General features: G+C 40.6%; 1 protein-coding gene across 1 annotated transcript in view; it reads left to right on the top strand.

Annotated features, from left to right (window-relative positions):
• AGPAT5 (1-acylglycerol-3-phosphate O-acyltransferase 5) overlaps positions 1-27228 on the top strand; it is a 61856-nt gene extending 34628 nt beyond the window's left edge. Inside the window, exons 5-8 of the mRNA XM_036081017.2 lie at positions 769-859; positions 15407-15568; positions 22416-22539; positions 24653-27228. Of these exons, the coding sequence (XP_035936910.1) occupies positions 769-859; positions 15407-15568; positions 22416-22539; positions 24653-24878 (603 nt within the window). The 3' untranslated portion in view covers positions 24879-27228. The remainder of the gene's footprint in view (positions 1-768; positions 860-15406; positions 15569-22415; positions 22540-24652) is intronic.
• The last annotated feature ends 348 nt before the right edge of the window (positions 27229-27576 follow it).

Raw genomic sequence — 27576 nt, 5'->3', positions numbered from 1 at the left:
GAATGCCTTAGTTGTGTGTTCTGGCTATCAAGTAACCATGTTGGTGTAGTTTGGGTAACTTACCTCTAAAGTTAGGAGTTTCTCATTGTATAGTTTCACTGTTTCTGTCTTTATTTTCCCAAACAGATAAAAGTAAAAGCTTAGACTAATTAATTACTTAGTAAACATCCAGCTTTCTCCTTTATAAGTGCATTATTTCAATTTATGAAGCTGCTTATAAATTGAATTATTTAAATGCATTAAGGGAGCTGTGTAAAATAAGAATACTATGGGAATCTTTCAAAATGTGAATACTTATTACATTTTATATTGTGGAAATTTAGATATTGCTTCAGATGAGATATGCTTTTATTATTGATACTCAGGGACACTGATGTCTAAAATTTGCACCATTTAAAAATGTCGTTTTTCAGAATCTTAGGGGAAAAGAGCTCTTTAATTAATTGAGGCTTTAAATGAGGGAGAATTTTATGAGCAAATTTTTAATTAATGAATATTAGTGTGTAATTAGAAACGTTGTTAGAGTCTTAATGATTGACCTACCAGTGAATGTATGACTGCGTTTTAAATATAATTCATGTTAAGATTTAATTGCATTTTTGCATTTTGGTTGCTCTGCTTGAAATGAAGGTCACATGTAAAATGAATAAACATTTTTCCCACCATAGAAAATACTCTCTTAGCATTAATAGGGTTGGCACTGGTAAGTTCACAAGAACAACAAAAAAAGCTCACACAAAACAAACCAAATTTCTCTATGTTTCACAGATGTATCTTGTGATTTTTCCAGAGGGAACAAGGTATAATCCAGAACTAACGAAAGTCATTTCAGCTAGTCAAACATTTGCTGCTCAAGAAGGTAAGTAAAAATTTGACTGTACTTGAAAAAATAATTTTTAAAAATAAATACCTTTTCAGTTTTTGTTCCTGGAGAGGATATTTATGTTTTACAGTAGTGGAAATGAGTAAATGTATTCATCTTCAGGGAATGTATGTATTATCTCTTAGGAAATGAAGTTTCTTCATTAATTCATATGCATGTTATTATATATATCTGAGAGGTTAAATTCAAGTGCTTGCTAAAATACATATTCCAGTGCCATGGATTTAGTGAAAATCTGGCTAGGTACCGGATTGTGGAGCCTTTTTCTCCATTATGGGTTGTGGGTGACGGAAAGAGTCTCCGTTCTGTGGGCTGACACACCTGGACTGGAATCCAAACTCTGATGTCTGTCAGCTGTGTGGGTGCAAGGTGCCTCACAGACTGAGCTTGTCTACTCATCTCTTAAGACATTTGTACCTCATAGGTACCTATGCCTGCCTCTGTGGAAGAATTACATTAGAAGTATGTGAAGTATCGGGGAATGTGACACAAAGTTGGTTCACAGTACTTGGAAGTTATGAGTGTCCCCAACAACAGGAATGTTCTTAGTGTCCGTATTTTAGAGAGTTGGATAACTAATACACTTATAAGCTATTCAGTTTCACCAATTTGGGATATAAACAGAAAACAGTGGCTATGCTGTGTTTTCAAAGTTGCCCTTGAAGACTGACTATGAATTAGTACATGATCTCCATACATTGATCTCCAGGCCCTTACTGAGCAAATGCCTTGTTGTTGATGTGATCGCAGGGTCTATGCAGTACTGTCTAGGAGAACTTGTTAGAGCAATAGTAGTGTCTGTATCTGCTCTGACCAGCATGGTAGCTCCTACCCACATGTGATAGTGCCTCAAGGGAAATGCATTTTTAATTTTGTTAATTTTAATAAATTCATTGGGATCTGATACAAAATTCTTGATACTTCCCTTATTGGAATTCTTTCCCTAGACTTCTTTAGGGCTTATCTCCATTTCCCCCTCCCTCTCTGGTGATTCCTGGTCAGTCCCCTTTCTAGCCTCCTCCTTCTGCTTCATTCTCTCCTGTTTCATATGTTGTTTCTATTGTCTGACTTTGCTCTTTCCTTCATTTCATTTTCATGTTTTTCCTTGTGGCCTTCATCCAGATCCATAGCTTTAGCCACCATTTATTTGATTGCTGATGGCTCACAAAAAGCTTTCTTCCACCCGTATCTGTTTGACTCTAGACCTGTAGGTATAGCTGCCCGGGAGAGAGCTTCACTTGATTGGCCCAAGGGCCAGTAATGCTCAACATCACTCATCATCAGGGAAATACAAATGAAAACCACAATGAAATACCACCTCGCACCTGTCAGAATGGCTAAAATCAATACCACAAGAAACAACAGGTGTTGGTGAGGATGTGGAGAAAGAGGAACACTCATGCTCTGTTGGTGGGAATGCAGACTGGTGCAGCCACTCTGGAATATGGAGGTTCCTCAAAAAGTTAAAAATAGAACTACCCCATGATCCAGCAGTTGCACTACTGGGTATTTGCCCAAAGAATACAAAAACACTAATTCAAAAGGATACATACACCCCAGTGTTTATAACAGCATTATCAACAATTGCCAAATGATGGAAGCAGCCCAAGTGTCCATTGATAGATGAATGGATAAAGATGTGGTCTATATATACAATGGAATATTACTCAGCCATAAAAAGAATGAAATTTTGCCATTTGCAAGATGTGAATGGAGCTAGAGAGTATAATGCCAAGTGAAATAAGTCAGAGAAAGATACCGTATCATCTCACTCATATGTGGAATTTAAGAAACAAAACAAATGAGCAAAGGAAAGAGAGGCAAACCAAAAAACAGACTACTAACTATAGAGAACACACTGATGGTTACCAGAGGGGAGGTGGGTGGGGGATGAGTGAAATAGGTGATGGGGATTCAGAAGTGCATCATGATAAGCACCGGGTGATGTATGGAAGTGTTGAAACACTATATTGTACACCTGAAACTCATATCACACTGTATGTTAACTAACTGAAATTAAAATAAAAACTTTTTTTTAAAAGATTTTATTTATTTATTAGAGAGGGGGAGGGAGAGAGTGCACAAGCGAGGGGAGCGGCAGGCAGAGGGAGAAGCAGACTCCCCGCTGAGCAGAGAGCCCGATGTGGGCTCGATCCCAGGACCCCCAGATCATGACCTGAGCCAAAGGCAGATGCTTAACCAACTGAACCACCCAGGCACCCTTAAAATAAAAACTTAAAATGAACTATCTCAAGGGAAAGCAAAAAATTAAAAATTAAAAAAAAAATAAAAGTATATTCTACAACAGAAACCATAAAATGGCTTTTTAAAAAAACTGTCTTATCTCCAAAAGTATTTACAGAATGTTGCATTTTATATCCTTCCCTTGGGGAGGTACAGTTCACATTTATGTATGTTTCAGAAAAGTTCTGTCGTAAAGATCTCTGATTTTGTTTGTTGAGCTGTTTTCTAATTTTATATATATTAGAAAACAGTGATCTAAAATTATTAAATAAAATTTGGGGGTTTTGGGGGTAAATCCTTAGGGTTCCAGAAAATTATGTCTCTCCAAAATTATTCCTCTCTAAAGATTCTAGATAGCTGAGCTCTGACTTTAACAAAATGTGTATTTTACTCTGAAGCTTAAAATAGTCTATAGATGAATCAGTTTTGGGATTTTCTTGTGTGTGGAGGGGAATTCTCGATAAACTTGAGTGTAGACCTTAAACTATATAAATTTTCAACTACTCTTGTGTGTTAGCTCTTACAGCCACTTTAAAATTACAGTTTGAGATTAAATAAGGTGAAAAGGAAATAAACGTGGGGAATTTTTTTTTTTGCTACTTTTCATGTGTATTGTAGAATCTGAGACATTTTATTACCATTAAATAATCAATTATATCTTGAGACATGTGTGTTTTTTATGAGTTGAACAGAGAGCTGGCCTTGGGAGAAGTTTACTAGAGTGCCTCAGATCCTCAGAGTCTGCTGATTTTATGTTAAAATAGTTCAATATTCTACCTTTAAATATTAACAAATCTTTATCAGATTTCTAATATATAAAATGTTTCACTAAGGTGGAAGAACTAACTCTAATGTTTTCTAGGAGTTTATAATTCAATAGGAGAAATGAAACAGGATTGTATTCATCATCTATCAATGTGTAACAAATTATCCCAAACCCTAGTGGCTTAAAACAAACAGTTCCTGTCTCACTGTTGATGTGGGCCAGGAGTCCTGGTGTGGTTTAGCTGGGGGCTGCTTGCTTAGGGACTTGTCACAGGATGCAATCAGGGTGTCTGCTGGGGCTGTAGTCATTTCAGGGCTCTCCGGGAAGATCTGTTAGAAGCTCCCTCACAGGGCTGTTGACAGGCCTCAGGTCCTCACTCGCTTTTGTCTGGAGAGTCTATTTCTTGCCACTTGGGCCTCTCCATAGAGCTCCTCGAGACACAACAGCTTGCTCCCCCAGATCTGCAGAGCAGAGAGGGGGTGGGGAGACAACATGGAAGAGGTGCTGTAACATAGAGGACGGTTGGGCAAGACAGAAGTCACAGTCTTCTTGTAACCTAATTTTGGAAGTGACGTCTCATCATTTTTGGTTAATAGTAGAGAGGTCCTGAGCAAGACTCAGCAAGAGGGTCCAAATGATTGAGGTATAGATTCTGCTTCACAGTAGTGATCCAATTTCCAGAAACTTCAGTATGCTATTTTTCAACAAGTTAGCCTCTTTCAATTCTGTTATAATGTGTGATGGACTAATTCCTTAATTTTAAATATGTTAAGCAAGACAAAATTAGACCTGAACATTTTATTATATTTTGTCACTGGGCAAATCACAAGTTAGTTGTTGAGGTATAATAAATTTGCATTACAGAATGAGTATAGTCCCAGATTTTTGTCTTTATGTGAAGAGTAACGTAGAATTACTCTGTGTTTTAGTATTTATTCAAGGACTTCTGATTTCTTTTGTAAAATTTACCTTTGTGTGTGTGTTCCTATTTAAATATTGCCATACTTTTGGCTCAGTCGGTTGAGTGTCTGACTCTTGGTTTTGGCTCAGGTCACGATCTCATGGGTCATGGGATCAAGCCCCGTTATCGGGCTCCATGCTCAGTGCAGAGTCTGCTGGAGATTCTCTCCTTCTGCCCCTCTCTCCACTCGCTCGCTCTCTCAAATAAATAAATCTTTAAAAAAATAAATATTGCCATACTTTTTTCAGTTGGGTAAAACAAGCATTTATATGCAAATAGGTGTATTTACTATGTGATATTTATTCAGAGTTGTAATTTCAGTACAGGCTTTTCGGGCCTGTGTTAATCACCTTGGGCTGCCATACCAGGACACCCCTCTGGGGGCTTAAACAAGAGACATTGATTTTCTCACAGTTCCAAAGCCTGGATGTCCAAGATCAGGGTGCCAGCAGGGTTGGTTTCTGGTGAGACTGCTCTGACTTGCAGAGGGCCACCTTCTTGCTGTGTCCTCACATGGCCTTTTCTCTCTGTGCTCACAGAGAGAGGTCTCTGGTTTCTCTTTCTCTTTTTATAAGGATGCCAGTCCTATTAGATTAGGGCCCAATGTTTACGAACTCACATAACCTTAACTACCTCCTGAAGGCCCCATCTCCAAATACAGTCACATAGGGGTCAAAAAATCTCACTGAGATGACTGTTTAATATATTTCCTAAAAGTTACTTAGTTTTAAGAATCCACACTAATTTTGTAATGCTAGATCAAGTATTTTTAAGTAATTCTTAAAATAGCATAATAATGATATATACTCTAGCTTTTTAATCTAATAATAACTCACTCTCCCATAATTGATCAGTTATTGGTCTGTCCTTTTTCTCTGAGTTGTAGATCTTTCTTAAAGTTACCAATAGGGGAAAAAATGAATAATTTGTCTTATAGATATGATTTTTAATTGCTGATTGTTCTTTTCTTTAAATTCTACAACTGGAAAAACTATTGCTGTCTATTAGAACTGGATTTTCTTGTGACTATAAAGGTAATTATTTCCCACAATACACAAAAGAAATTGATTTGTGAACCATATATCTAGAAAAAGTGTTTCCTGTTTTCTTTCTTCTTAGGTCACAACTAATTGAGATTACTTGAAAATAAAAATGAAAGGACTTGTTTCTCCATCTGTTAACCTAATTTTTCTTCAAGAAAGTTGAAAATAGCACTTGTTAGTCTGTGATACTCAAAACATTATTAATGTTGCTCCTAAAGTACCTTCCTTTGAATCTGACTTAAAAAATAAATAGAAAGACCAAAACCAACCTTTTTAATTTAGATTTTTTAAATGTGATGTGCTCATGTGTTTAAATAATTATACCTTCTACTCTTCAGTTTTCCATTGGCATTGGTGTTGGCTGGCTTAAGAAGTATGACTGATGGATATGGGTGTGTAGTATCTTGAGGTTCTGGTTATTACTATTTCCTAGAAGTGTTTTACTTCAAAAACATGTTACCGGTCACCTGGGTGGCTCAGTTGGTTAAGCGTCTGCCTTCGGCTCAGGTCATGATCCCAGGGTCCTGGGATCGAGTCCCACATCAGGCTCCTTGCTCAGCGGGGAGCCTGCTTCTCCCTCTGCCTGCCACTGCCCCTGCTTGTGCTCTTTCTCTCTCTCTTTCTGACAAATAAATAAATAAAATATAAAAAAAAAAAACTTGTTACCCACAAACTATGGCCATTCAGTATTAGGGTTGTTATTTAAGATAATGCCTGTGTTATAGTGTCATGAGTTCTATTGTTCACTTCAGAGACTGTCATTGTAATGCTTTCTAAATTTCCTTCTCACTTCCAACTGAACGTTAGTTATTTCTTTAAAGAAGACTTATTCATATTTCTAAATAAATTAGTCAAGATTTTGTTTTTATTTACAATCTCTCCAAGACAAAAATTAAGATTTTGAGAGGTCTGAAATACAGATAGAGTCTTCAAGAAACTACTAAATGTCAAGTATATATTGAAAGGTATATATTGAAAGCTGCTCCATTTTGTAATGGTAAATTAGGGAAAAGAGAATTTTATTTTTAGAAAGGCTAGCTTTGAACTTGCCATTTAAAAAAATCAATGGTGAGGGGGCACCTGGGTGGCTCAGTCGGTTAAGTGGCTACCTTCGACTCAGGTCATGATCTTGGGGTCCTGGGATCCAGCCCCACGTTGGGCTCCCTGCTCAGCAGGGAGTCTGCTTCTCCCTCTCCCTCTGTCCCTCCTCCCCTCTGCTCCTGCTCTCTCTCTCAAATAAAAGAAAAAAATCAATGATGAAACATTTAGTAAGAAAAACTGCAATAGAATATGTAAATATAACAATATTATATAATAGTATCATATAAATATAAATAAAATGGTATCATAGGTAAAAGTGATCATTCTAAAATTATGTTTCTAAAATGTTTGTTTGTTAAGTGACCAATGAGATCATTTTAATTTAAATCCAACAAACTGGTCAACAAATGACTTCTTCCTCTTCTGACTTCCCATGGCAGTTCATTTCTTTGTCAGTTTTTGAGCTATTATTGCAGTTTCTGTTAATCTTTGCAGTGATTTGTAAGGTGTAGGACTCTGCCTGTTTCTAGGAAGGCCACAAAATGAATCTCATGGGCCTCGATTAGTATCAAATGAAGGATCACACCACAGATGGTTCAGGATATAAAAACAGAAAAGAATCACATCGGACTTGTATTCCCAGTCTAGAATGTTTTATCCTTGTATACTAGGCATTTTTGGAAAAGAGCAGGGATGAATAAAGGGAGTGAGAAAGCTTTAAATTATATTTATAGTGATTCTCAAGAAACTGGTTGGTTGACTTTGCATATCAACCTCTCCATCAGCGTTTGAATTACAGCTGTATCTCATTCTCATCCTTTGGCCTACTCTTCCTCCCTGTTTCTGTAGCATGTTTCCACCTGGTGCCTAGGTCAGGTCACAGCCTTAGGGACGACAGCGGGGAGCACTTAGGGGAGTACTGTTGGGAGGATCAAGTCACCACTGTAATGCTTCTGTAGGGCTTTGGACATAGCATATGTCCAGTGACTTTCCAGACTTTGGTGTTATGCCTTTGAGGCCATTTCCATACCATTTACTTATAATTTTTTACCAAAATAAATATTATCCCTATTCCTCCAGCCTTTTCACTCCTTCACCAGCCCATTTGTGAATCCTTGATCTGTTCAAGCCATGGCCTAAGTTCTGAGTCAGTGGTTCTCAAAGTGATACCCGAACCAGCAGAATCAGCATTGTCCTGGAAGTTGCTCGAAGTCCAGATTCTCAGGATCCACCCCAGACCTCCTACATCAGACATTCCAGGAGTAGGGCTGTGCCTTCCACATGATTCTGATGCATTCTAAAGCTTTAGAACCACTCGTTTAAATAAGATTAGTCATGTGCTCAGCAGGTTAGTTGGGTCAGATTTTTGTGTTTTCTAGAACATATGGATCTAATATTTATTGGTGAGTGAGCCTTCATTTTATGCTTAGGCCTCACTAAGGAACAGGCAAGTTTGGTGGCAGTTACCTACCCACTGTAGGAGACGTGGAGGCGGGCACTGGGACGCTCTGCCAACAGCCAGGCACTGCTGCGTAATAGCTTCCGCCTCTCCCCCTCATGCCAAGTGTTTCACTTCGACTAAGCTCCTTTAGGGTCATTTTAGATATATCACTTTTCAGTGTACTAAGGAATTTGGAACCTAATGTATCTTAATCTTCCTAAACCTATTAAAGTGAGTCCCATGGTGTTTTGTTTTGTTTTTTTACTATGGCAGCTGGCAAGATGCCGTATTTAGACTCAGTAACCCTAGTCATAGAAAAGAGGAATTTAGGGACACATCTATAATGGCAAACCGAATACCTTGAATTTTCATATTATTGAGCAAGTAAAAAGATCCTTATAGTTTCAAAACTCCTTAGGATTAATGGACTTTAGCTTTTATCTATGAGTAACACTGGCTATTGTGTAGGTTTAATTGTCCTTTTAAAACATAAAAAAAGAATTTTGTTCCTTTGTAAACTAAATAAAAATTATTATTTTTTTTTAAAGATTTTTATTTATTTATTTGACAGAGAGAGACACAGCGAGAGAGGGAACACAAGCAGGGGGAGCAGGAGAGGGAGAAGCAGGCTTCCCGCTGAGCAGGGAGCCCGATGTGGGGCTCGATCCCAGGACCCTGGGATCATGACCTGAGCTGAAGGCAGATGCTTAATGACTGAGCCAACCAGGCGCCCCTAAATAAAAATTATTATTATACCTTGCAATGCCATATTAACAAATTTAGGTGGCAAATGGCAGGCTAAACTAGTATTTGCAATATATGGCGTATTAATAAACTTAGTATAAAAAGAGCACTTGCTAGTTAAGAGAAAGATATAAACTAGAAACATGGGGAAAGCACATGAATAGGAAATTTAAGAGATACGAATGATCCACACTTGAACAAATGTTCTTCCTCCCCGAAGGTCAACCTGGCAAACGTTAAAAAAGGAAGTTACTGCCCAGTGTTGACCCAGATTTGGTGGAACAGACACACTTCTCCTTCAGCGAGGAGCTGAGGTGGCATGTTTGCTCCCCGTGGCTGCTGAAGCACGTCCAGAGACTTGGTGTCTTACAACACTACACATGTGCTCTTTAACAGGTCAGGAGGCCAGAAGTCTGACATGGGTCTCACTGGGCTAGAGTCTAAGTGTGCGGAGGGCTGCGGTCCTTTTTGGAGGCTTATGGGAATATCCGTTTTCTCGCACGGGGTGCCGGGCTTGGTTTGATGCTCTGCTTTCACAGTCTTGAAACTGTACTGGGCCTTGCAAATTATGTCGATGGTTCTGCTTCTGCCTTTTCCTTGCTCTTCCTTCCCCTGAGCCTTGTTTTCGGCTTGATTCTAACCTCTCTTTCCTTGTCCCTTCTCTGGCTCTAGGCCTTGAGTGGCCCTAGGCTGCCACTGCCCTGCGGTGCCCACTCAGTCCCACTCCTGTGTTTGTGATTGGACCCTGCCGGTTCTCGGTCCAGCCTAACCTGCTTTGCCTCCTCCCTTCTTACCAGTTGGCAACGTTGAGCAGTTCTGTTTTCCCTTTTGGACTATCTCTTCTTTTTTCCAGATTTTTTCTCCTCACATCTCAGGGTGTCTTTGCCTTGAAGGAGTTTTGTTTCTCTGACAAGACTGCGTATTACACTCACGCATATCCTTCTTTATTTCAAGACTGTACTGTTACTGCTCTAATAACTTCCTTTTGCATATGTCACCCCCACGCTCTTGTCTACTCGGTTCCCCCAGTTTGCCAAACTGTGTGTGTGTCTGTGTCTGTGTGTGTGCGTGTCTGTGTGTGTGTGCGTGTCTGTGTGCACGTGTGCGTCTTGTGTGTGTGTCTGTATGTGTGCGTGTGTCTGTGCGTGCGTGTCTTGTGTCTGTGTGTGTCTGTATGTGTGTGTCTGTATGTGTGTGTGCGTGTCTTGTGTCTGTGTGTGTGTATGTGTGCATGTCTGTATGTGTGCGTGCGTGTGTCTTGTGTCTGTGTGCGTCTGTATGTGTGTGTCTGTGTGTGTGCGTGTGTCTTGTGTGTGTGTGTGCGTCTGTATGTGTGCATGTCTGTGCGCCTGTCTTGTGTGTGTGTGCGTGTCTGTATGTGTGCGTGCGTGTCTTGTGTGTGTGTGCGTGTCTGTATGTGTGCGTGTGTCTGTGTGTGTGTATGTGTGCGTGTCTGTATGTGTGTGTGCGCGTGTCTGTATGTGTGCGCGTGTCTGTATGTGTGCGTGTGTCTGTATGTGTGCGTGCGTCTGTGTGTGTGTATGTGTGCGTGTCTGTATGTGTGTGTGCGCGTGTCTGTATGTGTGCGCGTGTCTGTATGTGTGCGTGTGTCTGTGTGCGTGTGTCTGTGTGTGTCTTGTGTCTGTGCGCGCTCGCGCGTCCACGCACAGCCCGCCTGTGGCGTTCCTGTGCTCCTCCCTCTTTCGTCCTGAAGGAGAGGTTTGGGCCCCCGTCATTCTCCTGTTTGACTCCATCCACTCCCCAGAAGTCTGTCCCCCTCCAGCTTCCCAGTGAGCTCCCGCTGACTTACCAGAGAATCAGCGTTTTGATCACTCCTCGTGTTTGTTCACGTACGTGCAGCGTCGACATTATTAATGGCGGCCTTTTTCCCTCCCGTCTTCCGGTCTCAGCACAGCCAGTACTTCCGCTGTCATGTCCATGCAGATGATTCTCAAATGTTGGTCTCTGGCTGGTTCCTGCCATTTTACAGACCATATTTCTCAACACTTCTAGAGTGTTCCTTCCAGCATCAGTCTCAGAGTGCCCAATTTGAAATCCTAAGCCGCCTCCGCTCGCGCGCTCCTACTCCGGGCCGGTGGGTGTCCGCACGCACTAGCGCGCACGCATGCACGCACACACACGCGCATGCGCACGCACACATTCCCGCCGCTCTGCCCCCGGGCCGTTTCTGTGTCTCCCGCACCGCCCTGACCGTGTCTTCCAGGCCAGAAGCCCGCTTACGCTTTACTCCTTCTTTACCACATTCAGTGCGTGGCTGAATCAATGTGTATTTGGCTTTCATAACATCTCTTGTCTACATTTTCTCTTTTCAAGTTTACACTACTTCAGTCCTACTTCAGTAGCTCATTGCCTATGACTTACTGCCCTAAGGGGTTTCAGAAGCCTGTATGTTTTCCTCAGCACCTGGATTATGTCTCTCCTCTGGTCTGAAATCCGTGGAGTCCCCCGGGCCGGTAGACGTACATCAGCCTGTTGATGTGAAGCTTCTGTCACGTGATGCCAGTGTACCTTTCAGTCCTGTCCTCACGAGCTCTGACCTGTGCTCCACAGACCTCACGGCCCCTACTCCGACCTGGTTTCTCTGTCTTTGCCCCCTTGGTATGCTACCTCCCTCCCTCCTGGCCTCTCTCCAGGCTCCTCTTTATCCTGAAGCTTTCACCAATCACGTATGAGTGATTGAAAAAAATCTTTAAGGGATGCCTGGGTGGCTCAGTCGGTTAAGCATCTGCCTTCGTTGGGCTCACGTCACGGTCCCGAGGTGCTGGGATCGAGTCCCGCATCGAGTCCCGCATCGGGCTCTCTGCTCAGCGGGAGCCTGCTTCTTCCTGGGCCTGCTCCCCCTGCTTATGTTCTCTCACTCTTTCTGATAAATAAATAAAATCTTAAAAAAAAAAATCTTTAAGTATGAGTAATTCTTTTATATTTTGAGAATATTTTATATCTCTTCTAGAACATTTTACCATATACTAGGGCCATTTAAGTTTATTTTATTGCCTCATTAATCTCTAACCTACAGGCTTATAGTTTTAGATTATTAATATATATTAAATAGAAAAAGGACTGAACAAGACATTATAAGGTCTTGCTACCTAGCTATGTGATTTTGAACAAGTCATTTTACCTCTTTGCGCCTTAGTTAAATTAATTCTTGGGAGTCAAGTGAGCCAATAATATATACATATAATGTAAAATTTCCTGTAGGGCTCAATAAAGGTTTTCTGTCCAGTAGGTTTATCATTTACTTATAATGTTTCCAAAATGTAATACAGCAAAATCTCCATTATGTCAGCCACCACCATAATGGCCCTCAAGGAGAAGCTGGTTCAGATGGCAAGGTAGATTATTAGTAGTACCAAGTAGAAGTTCAGGAGATCTGGAAATGGAAACAGGGCAAAGCAAAGACTAAAATAGAGACTAGATATTGACCAAGAAGAATTAACTTAATTAACTACCACTTTCCTCTGGGGCTGTGGGTTTTTCTATAGTTTCCTGGAGGCAGAGTTAGATCTCCATACAGTGGGCTCAAGCTCCAGCAGTTCATTATAAGTACCTGTTTTTTGGCACTCTCAATTGAAATTGTAATTGGTCTCCATATTGTTATTACGAAATTGGTTTTATAATAATGACCCAGTGTTTGGGGATAGTGAGCGCCCTCCTCACTGTTTAGAGTTGAAGACCACTTGGTCAGAGATGGTAGATCATTCCCCACATGGATCGGAGGAGCTCATGGGCTCGGATTTAGGATCGTGAAGTGCCTTCCAATCATCCAAGAAGGGCTGGCTTCTATTTGTTGTGATAGTAAGGGTGGCCTATGTTATTCTAAGCCTTACAAAATCAATAGACTGTGTGTTAATAAACACATGCAGGAAAGAATGGGCTGTTGGTGTTTTCTCGCCTCACTTCACCCGTTCTCTAAGCTTCCGTTCCTACCACTCCATGGAAAATACCAGTCCAGGTAACACATGACCTTTGTTTGGCGAGGTGGTCACTTCTCAGTTCTGGATCTTTCCGTGTCTTCCATTGAGCATATCTGACCAGTTCCTTCTTGAGATGTTTTCTTCTCAGGGCCTCGGTGTCACCCCAGTCTCCTTGTTTTTCTGCTTCCTCCTTGGCTGTTCTCTTTCAAGAGCTGGAAGATAAAAGCTGGAAGATGCAGGATGTGGAATGGATCTAGAAAATGTGTTTAGGGTGGTTGAGCTGCTCCTGGTACATTCCTCAGTGAGAAGATCTTTTTCTTAACTTTTCTTACATATTAGTGATGGGCATTTCTTATTCATCTGTCACAAAGCTGATTTTTTTAGACTTTCATTATAACTTTTTATTTTAATACTATTTTTTTGTCTTTCTATCTTCTTACTAACTTAATAGATTCTAGTAATTGTTCTCAGTGAATACCACAGGCTGATTCTGTGGAACTTTGTACTTAATAAAATTGGATGAGCTCCAATAGCAAAGAAGAAAGTATTAACTAATTTAATCAACAAATGAATGTTTCCCAGCCTGGTATACTCTTCAGCTTTGTGTTATAAGTTTGTGAATAAATTGAGCTGCTTCTACCCTAGGGACTTCAGTCAGATATGTGGTTGTGGGAATCTTTTTCTTTCCCACACCGCTTCACATTTTAAAAATTCTTCTGCAGGAAGATCCCAACATACTATAGCTGTTCTTCCTTATGCAGCTAATTTTCCCTGGAGAGAGGCAGGAGAAGATCCAAATCAAGTTTTGTCTAGTCTATTTTCATGTCACTTCAGAAAGCTACTCTTTTCTGTTAAATTGTCAGTAAATATTCTAATCAAGCGAAAGGGAGGCAGTGGGAAATAGGAAGGGGGGGAGAATAAATTCTAAACATTAGTGGAACACTCATGGATATGATTGATTATCCAGTATAAAGTGCAGTGCTTTCTCAAGTACAGTGTATACAATATGTGTGTGTGTGTGTGTGTGTGTGTGTGTGTGTATTTCAAATATACCCAAGAGAATGGAAGTTCTGTGTTCATATAGCAACTTATTGAGCATTCACATACATTTTATATAAATGTCCATAGCAGCATTATTTATAGTAGCCAAAGGTTGAAAACAACTCACATGTTTATCATCTGATCAATAGATAAACCAAATGTGGTAGATCCATACAGTGGAGTATTACTCAGCCACCAAAAGTACTGAAGTTCTGATACCTGCCTCACCATGGATGAGCCTCAAAAACGCTATGCGGGCGCCTGGGTGGCTCAGTCGTTGCGCATCTGCCTTCGGCTCAGGTCATGATCCCAGGGTCTTGGGATCGAGTCCCACATCGGGCTCCCTGCTTGGCGGGAAGCCTGCTTCTCCCTCTCCTACTCCCCCTGCTTGTGCACCTGCTCTTGCTAGCTCTCTCTCAAATAAATAAATAAAATCTTTAAAACAACAACAACAACAACAACAACAAAAAACGCTATGCTAAGTGAAAGAAGCCAGACACAAAAGTCCACAACACTGTGATTCCATTCATGTGAAATGTCTAGAACAGCCAGATCCAGGGAAGGAGAATGCTCAGTGTCTGCAGAAGGTCCAGGGTGTCTGTCTGGAGAGACGGAAATGGTCTGGAATTTGATAGTGGGGATGGTTGCACAGCTTTGTGAATCTACTAAAAACCACTGAGTTGCACAGTTTGAAATGATTAATTTTGTGGTATGTAAATTGAATCTCGGTTTAATTAAAAACAACAACAATAGTTTTCTAAGTATCAAGCCCAGTGTTCCACATGAGCTAGACCACAGCAGCTCTTCCTTCAGGCACTCGACACAGCAGGGGTCATTCAGGTGCTCCCTCACTCCCGCGTCCCTATTTGAATAGAAATAAAATTAAATCGTGGACTAGGAGTCAGAATTATAAATCGTACTCCTAAATTGGAAGTGACCACGGGCAGGATGCTGCTACCCTTATTCTGTGGCCAGAGATAAGGATGGTAGTCCCGCCTGTGTCAGGGCTTAGATTGACAGGTTCCTGATAAGGCATAAGCTTCCTGAGGGCCAGTGTTCTGACAGTTCTCCCCAGCATCTTGTACCTGTAGAAGTTTAATAAGTATGTATTAAATGAATGTTGATTTAAATACATCAAGTCATAAGAGTGCTTTCTAAGCCTCAAGCCCTGTCTGTATATATGAGATTATGGCTTTAATATATCCTGGTCTATTCCTGCAAATTTAATGACAATTTGGATATTATATTGTGCTGAGGTGTTTTGTAATTAACTTATGGCCACACTGAATCAACTTCTCTTTTAGGCTTTGCAGTATTAAAACATGTGCTGACACCAAGAATAAAGGCAACTCACGTTGCTTTTGATTCTATGAAGAATTATTTAGATGCAATTTATGATGTGACAGTGGCTTTTGAAGGGACTATTGATGATAAAGGGCAGCGGAAAGAAGCACCGTCCATGGCTGGTGAGTTTATATTTTCAATTATGTCATATATTTGTGAGTGTGTAATTATTCTCTTTAATGGATACATGTACTTCATAACATTTACTTGATATATTTTCTAGGTAGATACTTTATCTATTTTCCAGGTATTTTTTTATTAATCCATAACAGTTTGAATTTCATGAGTCCTGCTAATTTTGGTACTTCCTGGTTGCCATATTAGTCCTTTGGACTTGCCCGATATCATTAACTCAGCCTCTTTCTACCCAGACTTCACACATAAGAATGGAAGGCTACATAAATCAAAGGAAGGGAATGTGGAGGAGAGCGCTAACCTAGTGGTACTGAGGTATACTGATGGCCAGCGTTCACCTTTATATGGACATTTATATAATACTTGTGAAATTTAGTATCTTTGGCAAGAAGAAACAGTTAAATACGACTCTTTGTTTTTTCAAACCTGTGCTGCGGTTTTTGTTTTGTTTTGTTTTGTTTTGTTCCATGCCCAGCGTGGAGCCCAACAAAGGGCCTGAACCCACGACCCTGAGATTGAGACCTGAGCTGAGATCAAGAGCCGGACGCTTAACTGACTGAGCCACCCAGGCGCCCCTATAAAGACTTTTTAGCTATTGCCTCTGCGTATGTCAGATATAACAAGAAAAAACAGAATTTTAAGTGAGCAGAATATTTTAGTTAAACATGACTAAAGACACTCTTGACGGATAGAGAAATTTAAATACGGGATTAGGCCAACAAGGAAGTGCAGAGTGTTGCCATCACCTTTCTGAAATGTCCATTCGAGCTGTGATCGAGAGGTAGAACACGAGCTTTTTATGTCACATCGGTGGCTGTTGAAGGTCGAAATACCAGGCCTGTCAGAGTGTGTGTGTCAGTGGGACCTCTTGAAGGCTGGTGTTCAGAAGATTGTCCAGAAGACAGACAGAGTAGCTCCCCGGAGCAGGAAGTTGGGAGAGAGGACCAAGGGATGAAGCACTAATGGGGGGGGGGTGAATGGGGTGAAAATCGGTCATAGTGGCTGGAAATACAAATCTGAAGTAGTGGGGCATCTGGGTAGCTCAGTCGTTAAGCATCTGCCTTCTGCTCAGGTTATGATCCCAGGGTCCTGGGATCGAGCCCCGCGTCGGGCTCCCTGCCCTGCGGGAAGCCTGCTTCTCCCTCTCCCACTCCCCCTGCTTATGTTCCCTCTCTCACTGTGTCTCTCTCTGTCAAATAAATAAAAATCTTTAAAAAAAAAAAAAACAAATCTGAAGTAGTAAGACTGATTACTCTCACAATTGCCTTTGACACAGAGCAGTTGTCACGTTGGAAGCTGAAGATTTTTTTCACTTTAAATGGAATTTTTTGGAATATATTATACATCAAACAGTTTAAAAACCACAACTCTATAAAGTGTACAGTGAAATGGCTTGTTTTCCACCACGTCCCCCTCCCCTCGGGGTCCAACTTTCCCTGCCCAGAGGTAACCACTTTTCTTAATTGTTTGTGTATCATGTGTGCAAAATTAAGTCTACATTCTTACTCTAGAAATCCTCCCCTTGTTATCAAAAAAGGCAATGTGTTAATATTTTTTCTTCCTTTTTTTTAACCATCAAAGAAGTCATTGACCTATTTTTACATTTGAAAACACATGCATTTGGTTGTTCAACAATATTATCACTAGTTTATCGTTTAAAAAATGAGATTTATTGAACATGTTTTAATTGTTTATGAGAAACAGATATAATTCCCATAATAACCTTTGCAAAATGCTTTCATTATGCCACGTCCTGGTCATAAGAGCTCCTGGCTTCGGCAGTGCTCACAGGCCAAGTCCCACCCTCTTTAGCCTGCCCTCTGAGGACTCTGTATCCTAGCTGTCCCTCTCTTTCACTCCCTTGCCTTCTGGAATGGAAGGCTGTGTGTAGGCCAGGCCTCCTTTCCAAGTGAAACCCCTCCCCTCTGTTGCCCTCCCCCAGCTTTGCTGTTCCCACAACATTCCTCTTCCCTAGCTCATTTGCTTTCTCTTGCTTTGGCACTCCTGGTGGTACTAAGTGCTTAAGCCACAAGGTTAGTGCTCAGCATATGGTAATTCTTTACCTTCCGGCAACAGGGTGAGAAGCCTTGAGGAAGAAAACCATTTTAGACTTGCATTGTCTAGATTCCAACCCAGCCCCCCCCACCCTGCCCCACTGCTCTGCTTTCTCTACTGCATACACATTAGCTGACAGCGGCTTTGTGTTGTCCTTACAAACTGTCTCTCTTGGAGAAGGTTGGCCTTTCTAACGATCACACCCAGAAGCCATGTGGAAAATAAATCTGTCATTTCAATCAATTAAGGGTGAATGTTTCCACAAGGAAAAATACACCAGAGTAAAATCAAAAGACCGAAGACAAACTGGGAAGATATTTGCAACTTAGATCACAGAAAAAAAAGCCGGATTTCCTTGACATATAAAGTGCTTCTACAAATTGATGAGAAGATGATCAATAACTCAGTAGTAGCTCACAGAAAAAAATGCTCCATCTCACTCATAATAAGAAAAGTGCAAATTAAAATTTTTAGCAAGATACCATGTTTTACTATCAGATTGGCAAAAATCCCAGTTTCGGGTTTGGTAACAGGCCCGTGGGTGAAATTCAAGTATAAAAGTCACGTCCGTACTTTGCTGTTAGGGGTGCAGCGCTGCACAGCCTCCGTGGAAGCTGCCCTGGCGGGGTCTGCCAGCTCCACAAATGCACGTACATCACCGCTGCTGAGAGATTTTACCAGTACACTGTGCACATGAGAGGCGACAACTGGTTTTCGCTATTTACAAGTTGATTTTAATCGTGAGGCCAGGACCTGTAGCTTGAGAATCCCCACTCTCGTTATTATATAAATTGATTGCTATTCTGCTCTACTTTAATCTGGTGTAGATTAAGATGCACTTTAAATTTATGATGTAAGTTGAGTTAGGTATAAAATTCCATAACTTAGAATATCATAAGTACTTGGTGGTTGAGTGTGATTAGTATTAAATATTATCTCCATACATAGTGGACTATCATTCAATACTCATATTTGATAGCCCAATTAAAAAACATTTCCATAGTTGCTAGATTGTGCATTTATATGCCGCAGGCCTGTCTTCTCAAAGCGTTGTAGGAGTATCACAGTTCTCTCGAGTCACCTGGGATGATTGTTGACCGTGCAGGGCCTCAGCTCGCTCTAGGCTGCTAGCATGGATTGGCTGCAGGTGGGGGCAGAAGCTGCTGGGGGCGGGGGGGGCGGTGTGAATGAACTCTTGAACTCTTGTGATCACGAGTCTTACGGTTTGGGCCTTAATGCGGCCTCATGTTAGAGAGCTAGGCAGCAGGTAGTGTCCCTTGTGCTTCCTGTTTCGTGGTGTCTTTCGTTATAAGGTGAATAGTGATCAAAGCCCACCTGGGCATGCACTTTGTGGTTCATCTGGTCTTGTCATCAGGGTCTTTGTCTTCTCTGGACGATGTCCATTGGGCAGAGGAGAGACAGGCCAGTCTGATTATAGACTTACTTAAATTCCGTTTCTACAGTGGGTGGTATATCGTAATAAATTGTGAAGTTAAGGATAACATTTGATGTTCTGTTTAACCATTTAATATGGTGCTAGGTTACTTTTTCCTGTTTAATATTTTCTTATATGAAAAGAAAACTTATTTGGAGGGGAAAATTACAGGTAACCCAAAAGAAGGAAGAAAACTCCATAGGCTCACCTTCCAGATGTGTTTAACAATTTGGATATTTTCCTCAAAATCTTCCTTTTTATAATGTCATTGTGTTAGAGTATGTTTGTGCCTTTGGATATTTTTAGGTGAGGTCATTTGTATATATTGTTTTCTTTTATATCCTGCTTTTAATCATAAACATCTTTATACGTCAGTATATACACTTCTGTAATGTTTTAAAAATGCTACATAACATCCATTGATGTGACTATACAATGGTTTATCTACCCAGTTTTCTACTCCTGGATTTATTTCATCTTTTTCCTCCCAGAGGGAAAGGGGGCGGGTTATAAGGCAGCACGTGGGAGCCGGTGAGGTGCCAGGATGGAGGTTGTTCCAGTTCAGCACATGCACGTTCTCTGCTCTTCTCTCCTGTCTCCATCTCGCCTGCTCCCCAGGCACAGAGCAAATGGAACTTAGTTTCTCCAGAGACTAGTCCTGTGACAAGTATGAATACTTGAAAGACTCCTGTAACACTGGCATATATACACTCTAGGGCTCTACAGGGGAAGTTCTAATTAGAAAAAAATTATATCTCGGGGCACCAGGGTGGCGGGTCCTGGAATCGAGCCCCCGCTCATGTTCTCCCTCCCTCCCTCCCTCTCTCTCTCAAATAAATAGATCTTTTTTAAAAAAATTATACCTTAATTAGAATACTTTTTCTGTATATTTCTAAATATTATGGGAAAATTTTTGTTCATGCAATAGGAAATAAGCTCCAATGAACATACTTTTTACAAGTATAGATACATGAAGCTTTTTTAAATATTGAAGAAAACCTTTATGTCACTTCTTTTTTTTTAATTTTATTTATTTATTTGAGAAAGAGAGAGAGCACGAGCAGGGGGAGGGGCAAAGGGAGAAGCAGGCTCCCTGCTGACCAGGGAACCTGATGCGGGACTTGATCCCAGGACCCCGGGACCATGACCCAAGCCGAAGGCAGACGCCTAACCGACTGAGCCACCCAGGCGTCCCCCTTTATGTCACTTCTTTCTTGTCTCCTGAAAGTCATTTAGTGTTTATCTGATGATTCTCTCATGGTTTTCATTTGGGTCCTCACCCCAGAGACTGGGCTGATGGGGCTCCACTGCCATCCACGCTGGCTCTTGGTCCTCTCCAAGCCCTACAAGGGTAGTAGCACTTGCCTACAGGGACTCCTGGAGGTTGGATGAAATAATGTACACAAAACTGTGTTGTAAACACCAGGGTACCATGTAAATTTTACTCCCATATGAATTTGGGAGTCCTTCTCAGTGTCCGTGCCTCTTCCCTCCTCAGCTGATGTCTCATGAAACACACTCACTTCCCAGGCACCGCAGTTACAAGTTCAAGTCTGCTCACTTTTACCTCCTCACAGCCTGTGTCTGTGCGTGTCCCTGCGGCGTCAGCTGGCTTACTGTTTAATTACGGCGATGTTGAGCAGGGGATGTTGATAATTAGATGAAAGTAGGAGAACTGGTGTTGGGATCTGCATTTTTATGGATCAGAAATACAAATGAGAGGGTGAGATGAGAAGTTACGTGAGGCTAAAAAGTTGGAATCGCCGACCCGTAGGGCATACGGTGTGCTGGCGCTGCTCTCGGAGCTCGAAGTCCGGACCCCTCGCGGCGCCCCTGTCAGGCTGGCGCTGCCCCCCTATCTCTGCCTTGCAGACTGGGGGGCAGGCACCGAGAGCGAGCCCGTCTGCCCGGGGCTGATCAGGAATCAAGACCCAGGCTGCCTGACTCACTGTCCGTGCTCTGAACCTCTGCATGGTTCGGCGGCTAAAATCCTTCTTCTGCAGTTCCTCGGCTCCGTAACCGACAACAGAACTTGAGAAAACTAAGACAAAAATTCTGAAGAGTCCAGTCTTCCCCCTGTGCTTTTTGTGCCTTTATCATCAAAGCCAGTTCCCTCCTGAAAGTATATAACGGCAAGATAATTTTGATGACGGAAATGCCGCGTGTTATTAAGGCTTGACACCAGTGATAAAGAAGAAGAATTGTAGAGAATACCTAACAAAAAACAAACATGTGCAGAGTCCAAAGACTAGAGATTTCTTGAAGCTGAAACTCTTCCTTCCACCACAGAGCATGTTCTTGGAACGCTGTCTTTGAACACATTTCAACTTGAGATAACAGGTCTCAGCCTCCTCCTTGCATCCACCTAGGGAACATAGTGTCCTCTTAGATCTCTTAGGAACATCTTGTTCTCCAGGGAATTTCAATCTGTTCATAATCTCACCTTTTCACCAAAAGCCATCCACAAGAAGGGGAATTTCCCAGCTCAGAGTTACTTCTTGTCTTGGAATAAATCCTGGCCTCATTGCTTGTGCAACCCAGGCTGAAAGAGGACTGCCTGCTTTGTTCAAATTAGCCTGTCTTAGGAACTGTAGTCACTTACAAGCTCATAGCTATTCCACAGAAAGAATTTTGGTTCCTAAACCAAATATGATGTGTGAAAATACGGCGAAGGCCAGGAGAGCTGGGAGTACCAGTGAGTGGAAACCAGTAGCAAGTCCTAGAGGAGTGGAGCTCCCTTTCCCACGTCTGTCCTGGGTGTGTGACACTCCGTGACAGGCTGATGTGCCCGGCCGAGGCACTAGGGATTCAGGGGTTTAAGTGCTTCATGCTCCCAGGGCTCTGGCAGAGTGAACCAGACAGACTTCATCTGAGCCCTTCGGGGACTTATGGCCTCGTGGGAACAGAAGCGACAGTGTGTGATGAGTGATATGCTTGGAAACAGCGGACTGGTCTCCTGCAGGTTATTCGTGAGCCTGAGGGTGGCTGGCATTTGGGCACCCTTCAGAGGGTGGGTGTGGACTTGCAGTGGAGTCCAGCTTCTACTCCTGGGTCGCCTGTGGAATTGAAGGTTATTTTATGAAAAGTAACATTTGGTACTATCCATTTAGCTTAGTGACTTCAGGTAATTGTGGTAGACTGGGATGTTATAACACACTCTTCTACTTCAGCTTGAAACCTAAAACCATCAGTGTAGAATTCTTATTTTCTTTTAACTTTTTTCTTTTTTGCTGAAGAATCTGCTTTTTCATCATTTAAAAATATTTTTTACCTCGTTTTCAGTTGTTTTATATAACCGTGAGTTGTAAAATAACAAAAAATGAAATTTTTTTGTTTCTTGTTAGAATTTCTCTGCAAAGAATGTCCAAAAATTCATATTCACATTGATCGTATAGACAAAAAAGATGTCCCAGAAGAACAAGCATTTATGAGAAGATGGCTTCATGAGCGTTTTGAAATTAAAGATAAGTGAGTAACAGCAGTTCTCCTACTTCAAAAACTTGGGTTCAGCTACATTTCACTGTAGTAAATAAACAATTTGAAACTAATGTAATGCTTTTTTGTAAACTCAGGTCCAGTCTGTTCATGTTTTAAACCTTACTGTTATATTGTCTGTGAAAGAACTTGTTATAGGAGGCCTCCCTGTTTTCATTCACAATATTTCCTAGACGGCACTCTGTGGTGGGATGTAAAATTAGAAAACACCTCCCCCCCACCAGCTTTCCACTGTGAGATGCCCCAGGTGTGCATTCCCGGGTCAGACAAAGAGGTGGTGTGTTTGAGAACTAGCTGGCATGCCCACGATGCCCAGAAAGCGAAGCTGTGGGATAGAGCATTGTGTCTGATGTACGTGTGGAAAGGACATGGGTATGTTTGTTGGAAGAAGAAGGGGCAGGTGACGTTCTGACCAAAATGTCTTTTGCTGTTAGTATTTTGGGGCCTAAACAGTTTCTGGGATTGACCTTGTGCTCATCCGTGCTAATCACATCACTTCAGAGCAAACAACAGTGTTGACCCTTGCTGAGCGTTGCCTGTCAGTAAGTTACAGGTGTATTTAGATACCTCCCAGGTGAGGCACAGCTTAGTGAGGTCGAACTAAGGGAGGGAATGTGAAGTGCCACTTACTGACGGGCGAACCCAGGGGAGCAGGTGCCCTCCATAGCGGGTAACAGGACACCTTGGATTTCATACAGTTTTCTAAAGGAAAAAAAATTAGAATTTTCTTCTCTTTTTAGGAAGATAAAAAGTGGATGTCAGGTTTTGATATGATACTTAGAAACTGAATTCTCTTGGATGAAAACTTCAGGGTATATTATTTACTGTTTGTTTGCTGTCAATGAGAGTTTTATCCTTTCTGATGCATGCCCTGTTTCTTGAAAGATATGTTTTAAACATCTCTACTTTTTATCTTCTTTTTGAAAAAAAAATAGATCCATTAATTATAGGATGCATTGTTTACTAAAACCACATTGAAAAGTGTGGCGTTCTTACAGACTCAAAAGTAAGACTTCCAAAATTAGGTTTGTGTTCAGAAATTTTACCTGTGTTTTATTCTCCTGATACGCTTCTCAGCAGACTGCTCTGTTCCTTTCTTTGTTGTATTACAATAAAATTATTTCCTCATTAACTCTTTTGAGTTAACTTTAAAAAGTGAAAATTATTAGAAGTGTGCTGCATTGAAAATGAGACTCTAAAATTTATAGACAAGTAGTTACATTTCCGTATTTCATTGACCATCAGTTGTACATGACATAATTTATTTCACCAACCATTCACTGCCACACACTTGGGTTATGGAAGAAATTTCAAAAGTAAAATACATAAATCAGTTCTCAGAAAAGAAAAAAATGCCTGAACAATATGCTTAATATCCAATGTATTTCGTGTCATAGGTGCTAGTACATACTTAGAATGAGTCTGGACCTTTTAAAACAGTGCTTATCGCTAGGGAACGTGTTAAGGTAATGGAAGGATTTTCTGCTTTGTACTTGTGTTTGAGAGTTTTATGCTCAGTCTGTCCTGCTGTTATAACTTTACATTTTTTAAATAAGATAGGAAAATGAATTAACTATGCTATTTTTTCATTCTTGTACCTTTTTTTATAATCCCATGTGAATGAGGGCTTTTGGGGGGAAACTCCATATATGTTATAAGAACTGCTGATCTTCTCTTTGACTTCTGATAGGATGGGAGCTGTAGGAAGAAGGAGTAAAGATGGGGAAGATGGAGACGAAGTGAGATGGGTTATTACCCATGTGTGAGCGAGTCTGGTTGTTGCAAAATTATTAAAAATCTGAAGTTTAAAAAAAATCTTCCCACGAAACTACTTAAAACCATCTTTTTAAAAAATTACATATAATACAATTCATCTACACTAATCATGAGCATATAAAGATATTTTTAAAGTCTAGAAACTCCAATTAAATCAAGTCTCTAGGTATTTCCTCATTCATCTTTTTTCCCCAAGGACCTTATAGCTTTTCCAGCATGTAATAGGCATCCAGAGCTATTTATTAAATTAGACTATTAAATGACTAAACCTGAAACTTTAATTTTTTTTTTTTTTCCATTCTGGCCATAGGTTGCTTATAGAGTTTTATGATTCACTGGATCCAGAAAGAAGAAACAAATTTCCTGGGGAAAGTGTTAATTCTAAATTAAGTCTCAAGAAGACTTTACCATCATTATTGATCTTAAGTGGTTTGACTGCTGGTATGCTTATGACCGAGGCTGGAAGGAAACTCTATGTAAGAACGTGGATTTATGGAACCTTAATTGGCTGCTTGTGGGTCAGTATAAAAGCTTGAGCAGGTAGCTGTCTGCAGACAGCGGGACGTGCTCCGTGGTTCAGTGCTGGCAGCCACACCTTACGTCAGATTGTCTCCTGATTTTAGTAAGAAGTGTAAATAAAGCCTTGTTGATTGAACATTGGATAAAATAGAATTTCTGATTAAAGCCGATATGCAGTGGGTCTTGGGCAAACATACATGGTTTTACAACTTTAGAACAGAAGCTGCTGGAAAGGGAAAAACTAAACAGTTTATGCTATACTTGGCATTTCCTATGAACTAATGTCATCTTCAGAAGACTCTTAGGATTGTATAATTTGTTCTTGTTTTGTAATTCAGATGGCTGCGTTCATGAACATTAACTTGCAGTATATTTCACTGTATTTGTTATTTTTAATTTTTTACAACTTGACTAGTCCAACCTTTATCACTAAAGTATTTAGTATCTTGGAGCTATGTAATATTTTGCTTTTTGCTTAATGTCTCCAAGGGAGTGAAAGAAATTGTATTTAAGTGTCAAGAGGCATACCAAGGAAAAGGGCAAGAAATTGTCCGTGGGGAGGAAGCTCTGGTTAGCGCATGCTTTTATTGTATTGCATTATTAGCCGATTTTACTTTATATTTGCAAAGTAATTAACATTTCTAATATTTATTGAAACAGCTTAATTTGCACACCCTGTATTGTATACAAAAGAATAATGTACAAAATATGAGAATTAAGTTTAAGTTAGAATTGTGACCCTGATTCATTATAGCAGAACTTTACATTGCCCGGCTTTTTGAAGAGTTATGCTAAGCTCTTAGTACTTCCCAGCATCTGTGCCATAATTACTTGAAAACCTTCAGGTTTGCTATTATTTTTTATATCAAAATAATTAAGTGTGAACCTTTATTGGACCTGAGTCCACAGATAATTTGAGGTGATGGGAGCCTTCACACGTCTGACTAGATTTACTAGCATGTGCCTTTGCTTGTTACTATTGAGTTTAGCACAGCATTTAATTCAGAAGTCATTTTTTTTTATGTCATCACGGTCGATTTCCACTGGGTTTGGATTCTTTTCCTTTGGCTTACTGGCAGTGTGCTGCTCGGTGCCTGGTACCGTACGTGCACAGGGAAGAACTGTAGCCGGCCAGGGTTTGTCCTGCTGCAAAGTTGTTCGTTTAAGCTCTTGTGAGCCAGCCTCGCTAGCTGCGGGAAAGGCGTTTTGCGTTTGTCTCATGTCAAGTTCACCTTCCACAAGCCAGGGAGATTTAATCCATCAGGCCTGAATGAATTTGTTTAGTTCTCATTGGTTTTAATGGGGCTACACAATTAATCCATATCACCTCAAAACAAGAGCTGTGTTTCCGGAACCAAATCGCACGATTCAGTTTGCAGTCATGAAATAATAAATTTATCCTGTGCAAGAGGATGACCTTTTTGGATCTGCTCTATTTTTATGTTACAACTTCAACTTGATTGCCTACCAGCCCTTTAAGATAACATTTCTGCCTAATGGATTTTGGTTGTAAAATTGTACCCATGCCCCCGATGAAACACACCAACTGAATCATGATGAACAAAATGAAAATAATAAAGAAGGGAAACTTTGTCTAACCGGTTCTCCAGACCCAGAGAGCAGGCCATGTCAGACAGCACGTTGGCACAGCTGGGCAGTGTGAGTTGTCCGTGTACGTTAGCGTGAGTATGTGTGTGCACATCCCCACAGGACACGGTCGGCCTAACTGTGCACGGCGGCGTAGGTCACACTTCTGAAAAGTGTTCTCATGCCAAATTGTCGTTTTCTCTTTCTTGTAAAGTGAAGGTTAAATCAATCCCATGTCTTTGTTAATACTTTTTTTAACAACCCTAAAGTTAGAACCGTTTTCTAATTAGATCAAAGTAAATGTAAGTTGTGCAACTTACCTTGAATATCATGGATATGCTCTAAATTTAAATTTTAAGAAGTAGTACCATTGGAATTATGTTGATTATAACTGATTTTAAGAAGTCACAGTGAACGGCATAAGATCACTTTGAACATCATGTTTCTTATGAACATACTTATATTCTCACAGTTCTATAAGACATATTTGTTAGTTTAAAAATTTTGTATCAAAATATTTGGAAAATTAGAAGCTTCTTTTTAACATGCGTTGATATGATTTGAATTATTATTTTCTAAAATTAAGAGCCCTGTATCTACCTGTAAATCTTTTCACATATCATTTAAGCCTTTGTTTGTGTTATTCTTATTATTGATTTGCAGCTTAGTTATTACTTAGTTTTTCTTTATAAGAATGCCATCAAAGTGCATGCTTTTATGTTTTCCAGAAAAGGGTGTGTTTGGATGAAAGTAAAAGAAAAAATAAAATCTTTCACTGTCTCTAATGTCTGTGCTATTTAACATTTTGCGACCCAGAAATTCCCCGACGGTCTTCAGTTACATTGAATAGGCTTTATGGCTGGTCCTACATTCTGAACTTATAAAATTATAGTATTTTTTCTCAAATATTGAGCAAGTTTTTAAAAATACATTACAATACTCAAAATTGTGAAGCAATATATTAGTTTCATTATATAAACTCATCTATGTATCTTATACAATGTATATAGCAAGTATTAGTTGCTTGACAGTTCTGTGATCATTAGGGTACCTCACTGAGCCTTGTCCAGTGCCTAAGATTAGCCAGGTCAGTCAGTAAAGTACCAATCTGACTAATCCCTGCATCGT

This window comes from Halichoerus grypus, chromosome 3, assembly GCF_964656455.1.
Source record: "Halichoerus grypus chromosome 3, mHalGry1.hap1.1, whole genome shotgun sequence".
Classification (NCBI taxonomy): Eukaryota; Metazoa; Chordata; class Mammalia; order Carnivora; family Phocidae; genus Halichoerus; species Halichoerus grypus.
The sequence above is the reverse complement of the archived record's forward strand: the minus strand, read 5'-3'. Positions and strand labels throughout refer to the sequence as shown.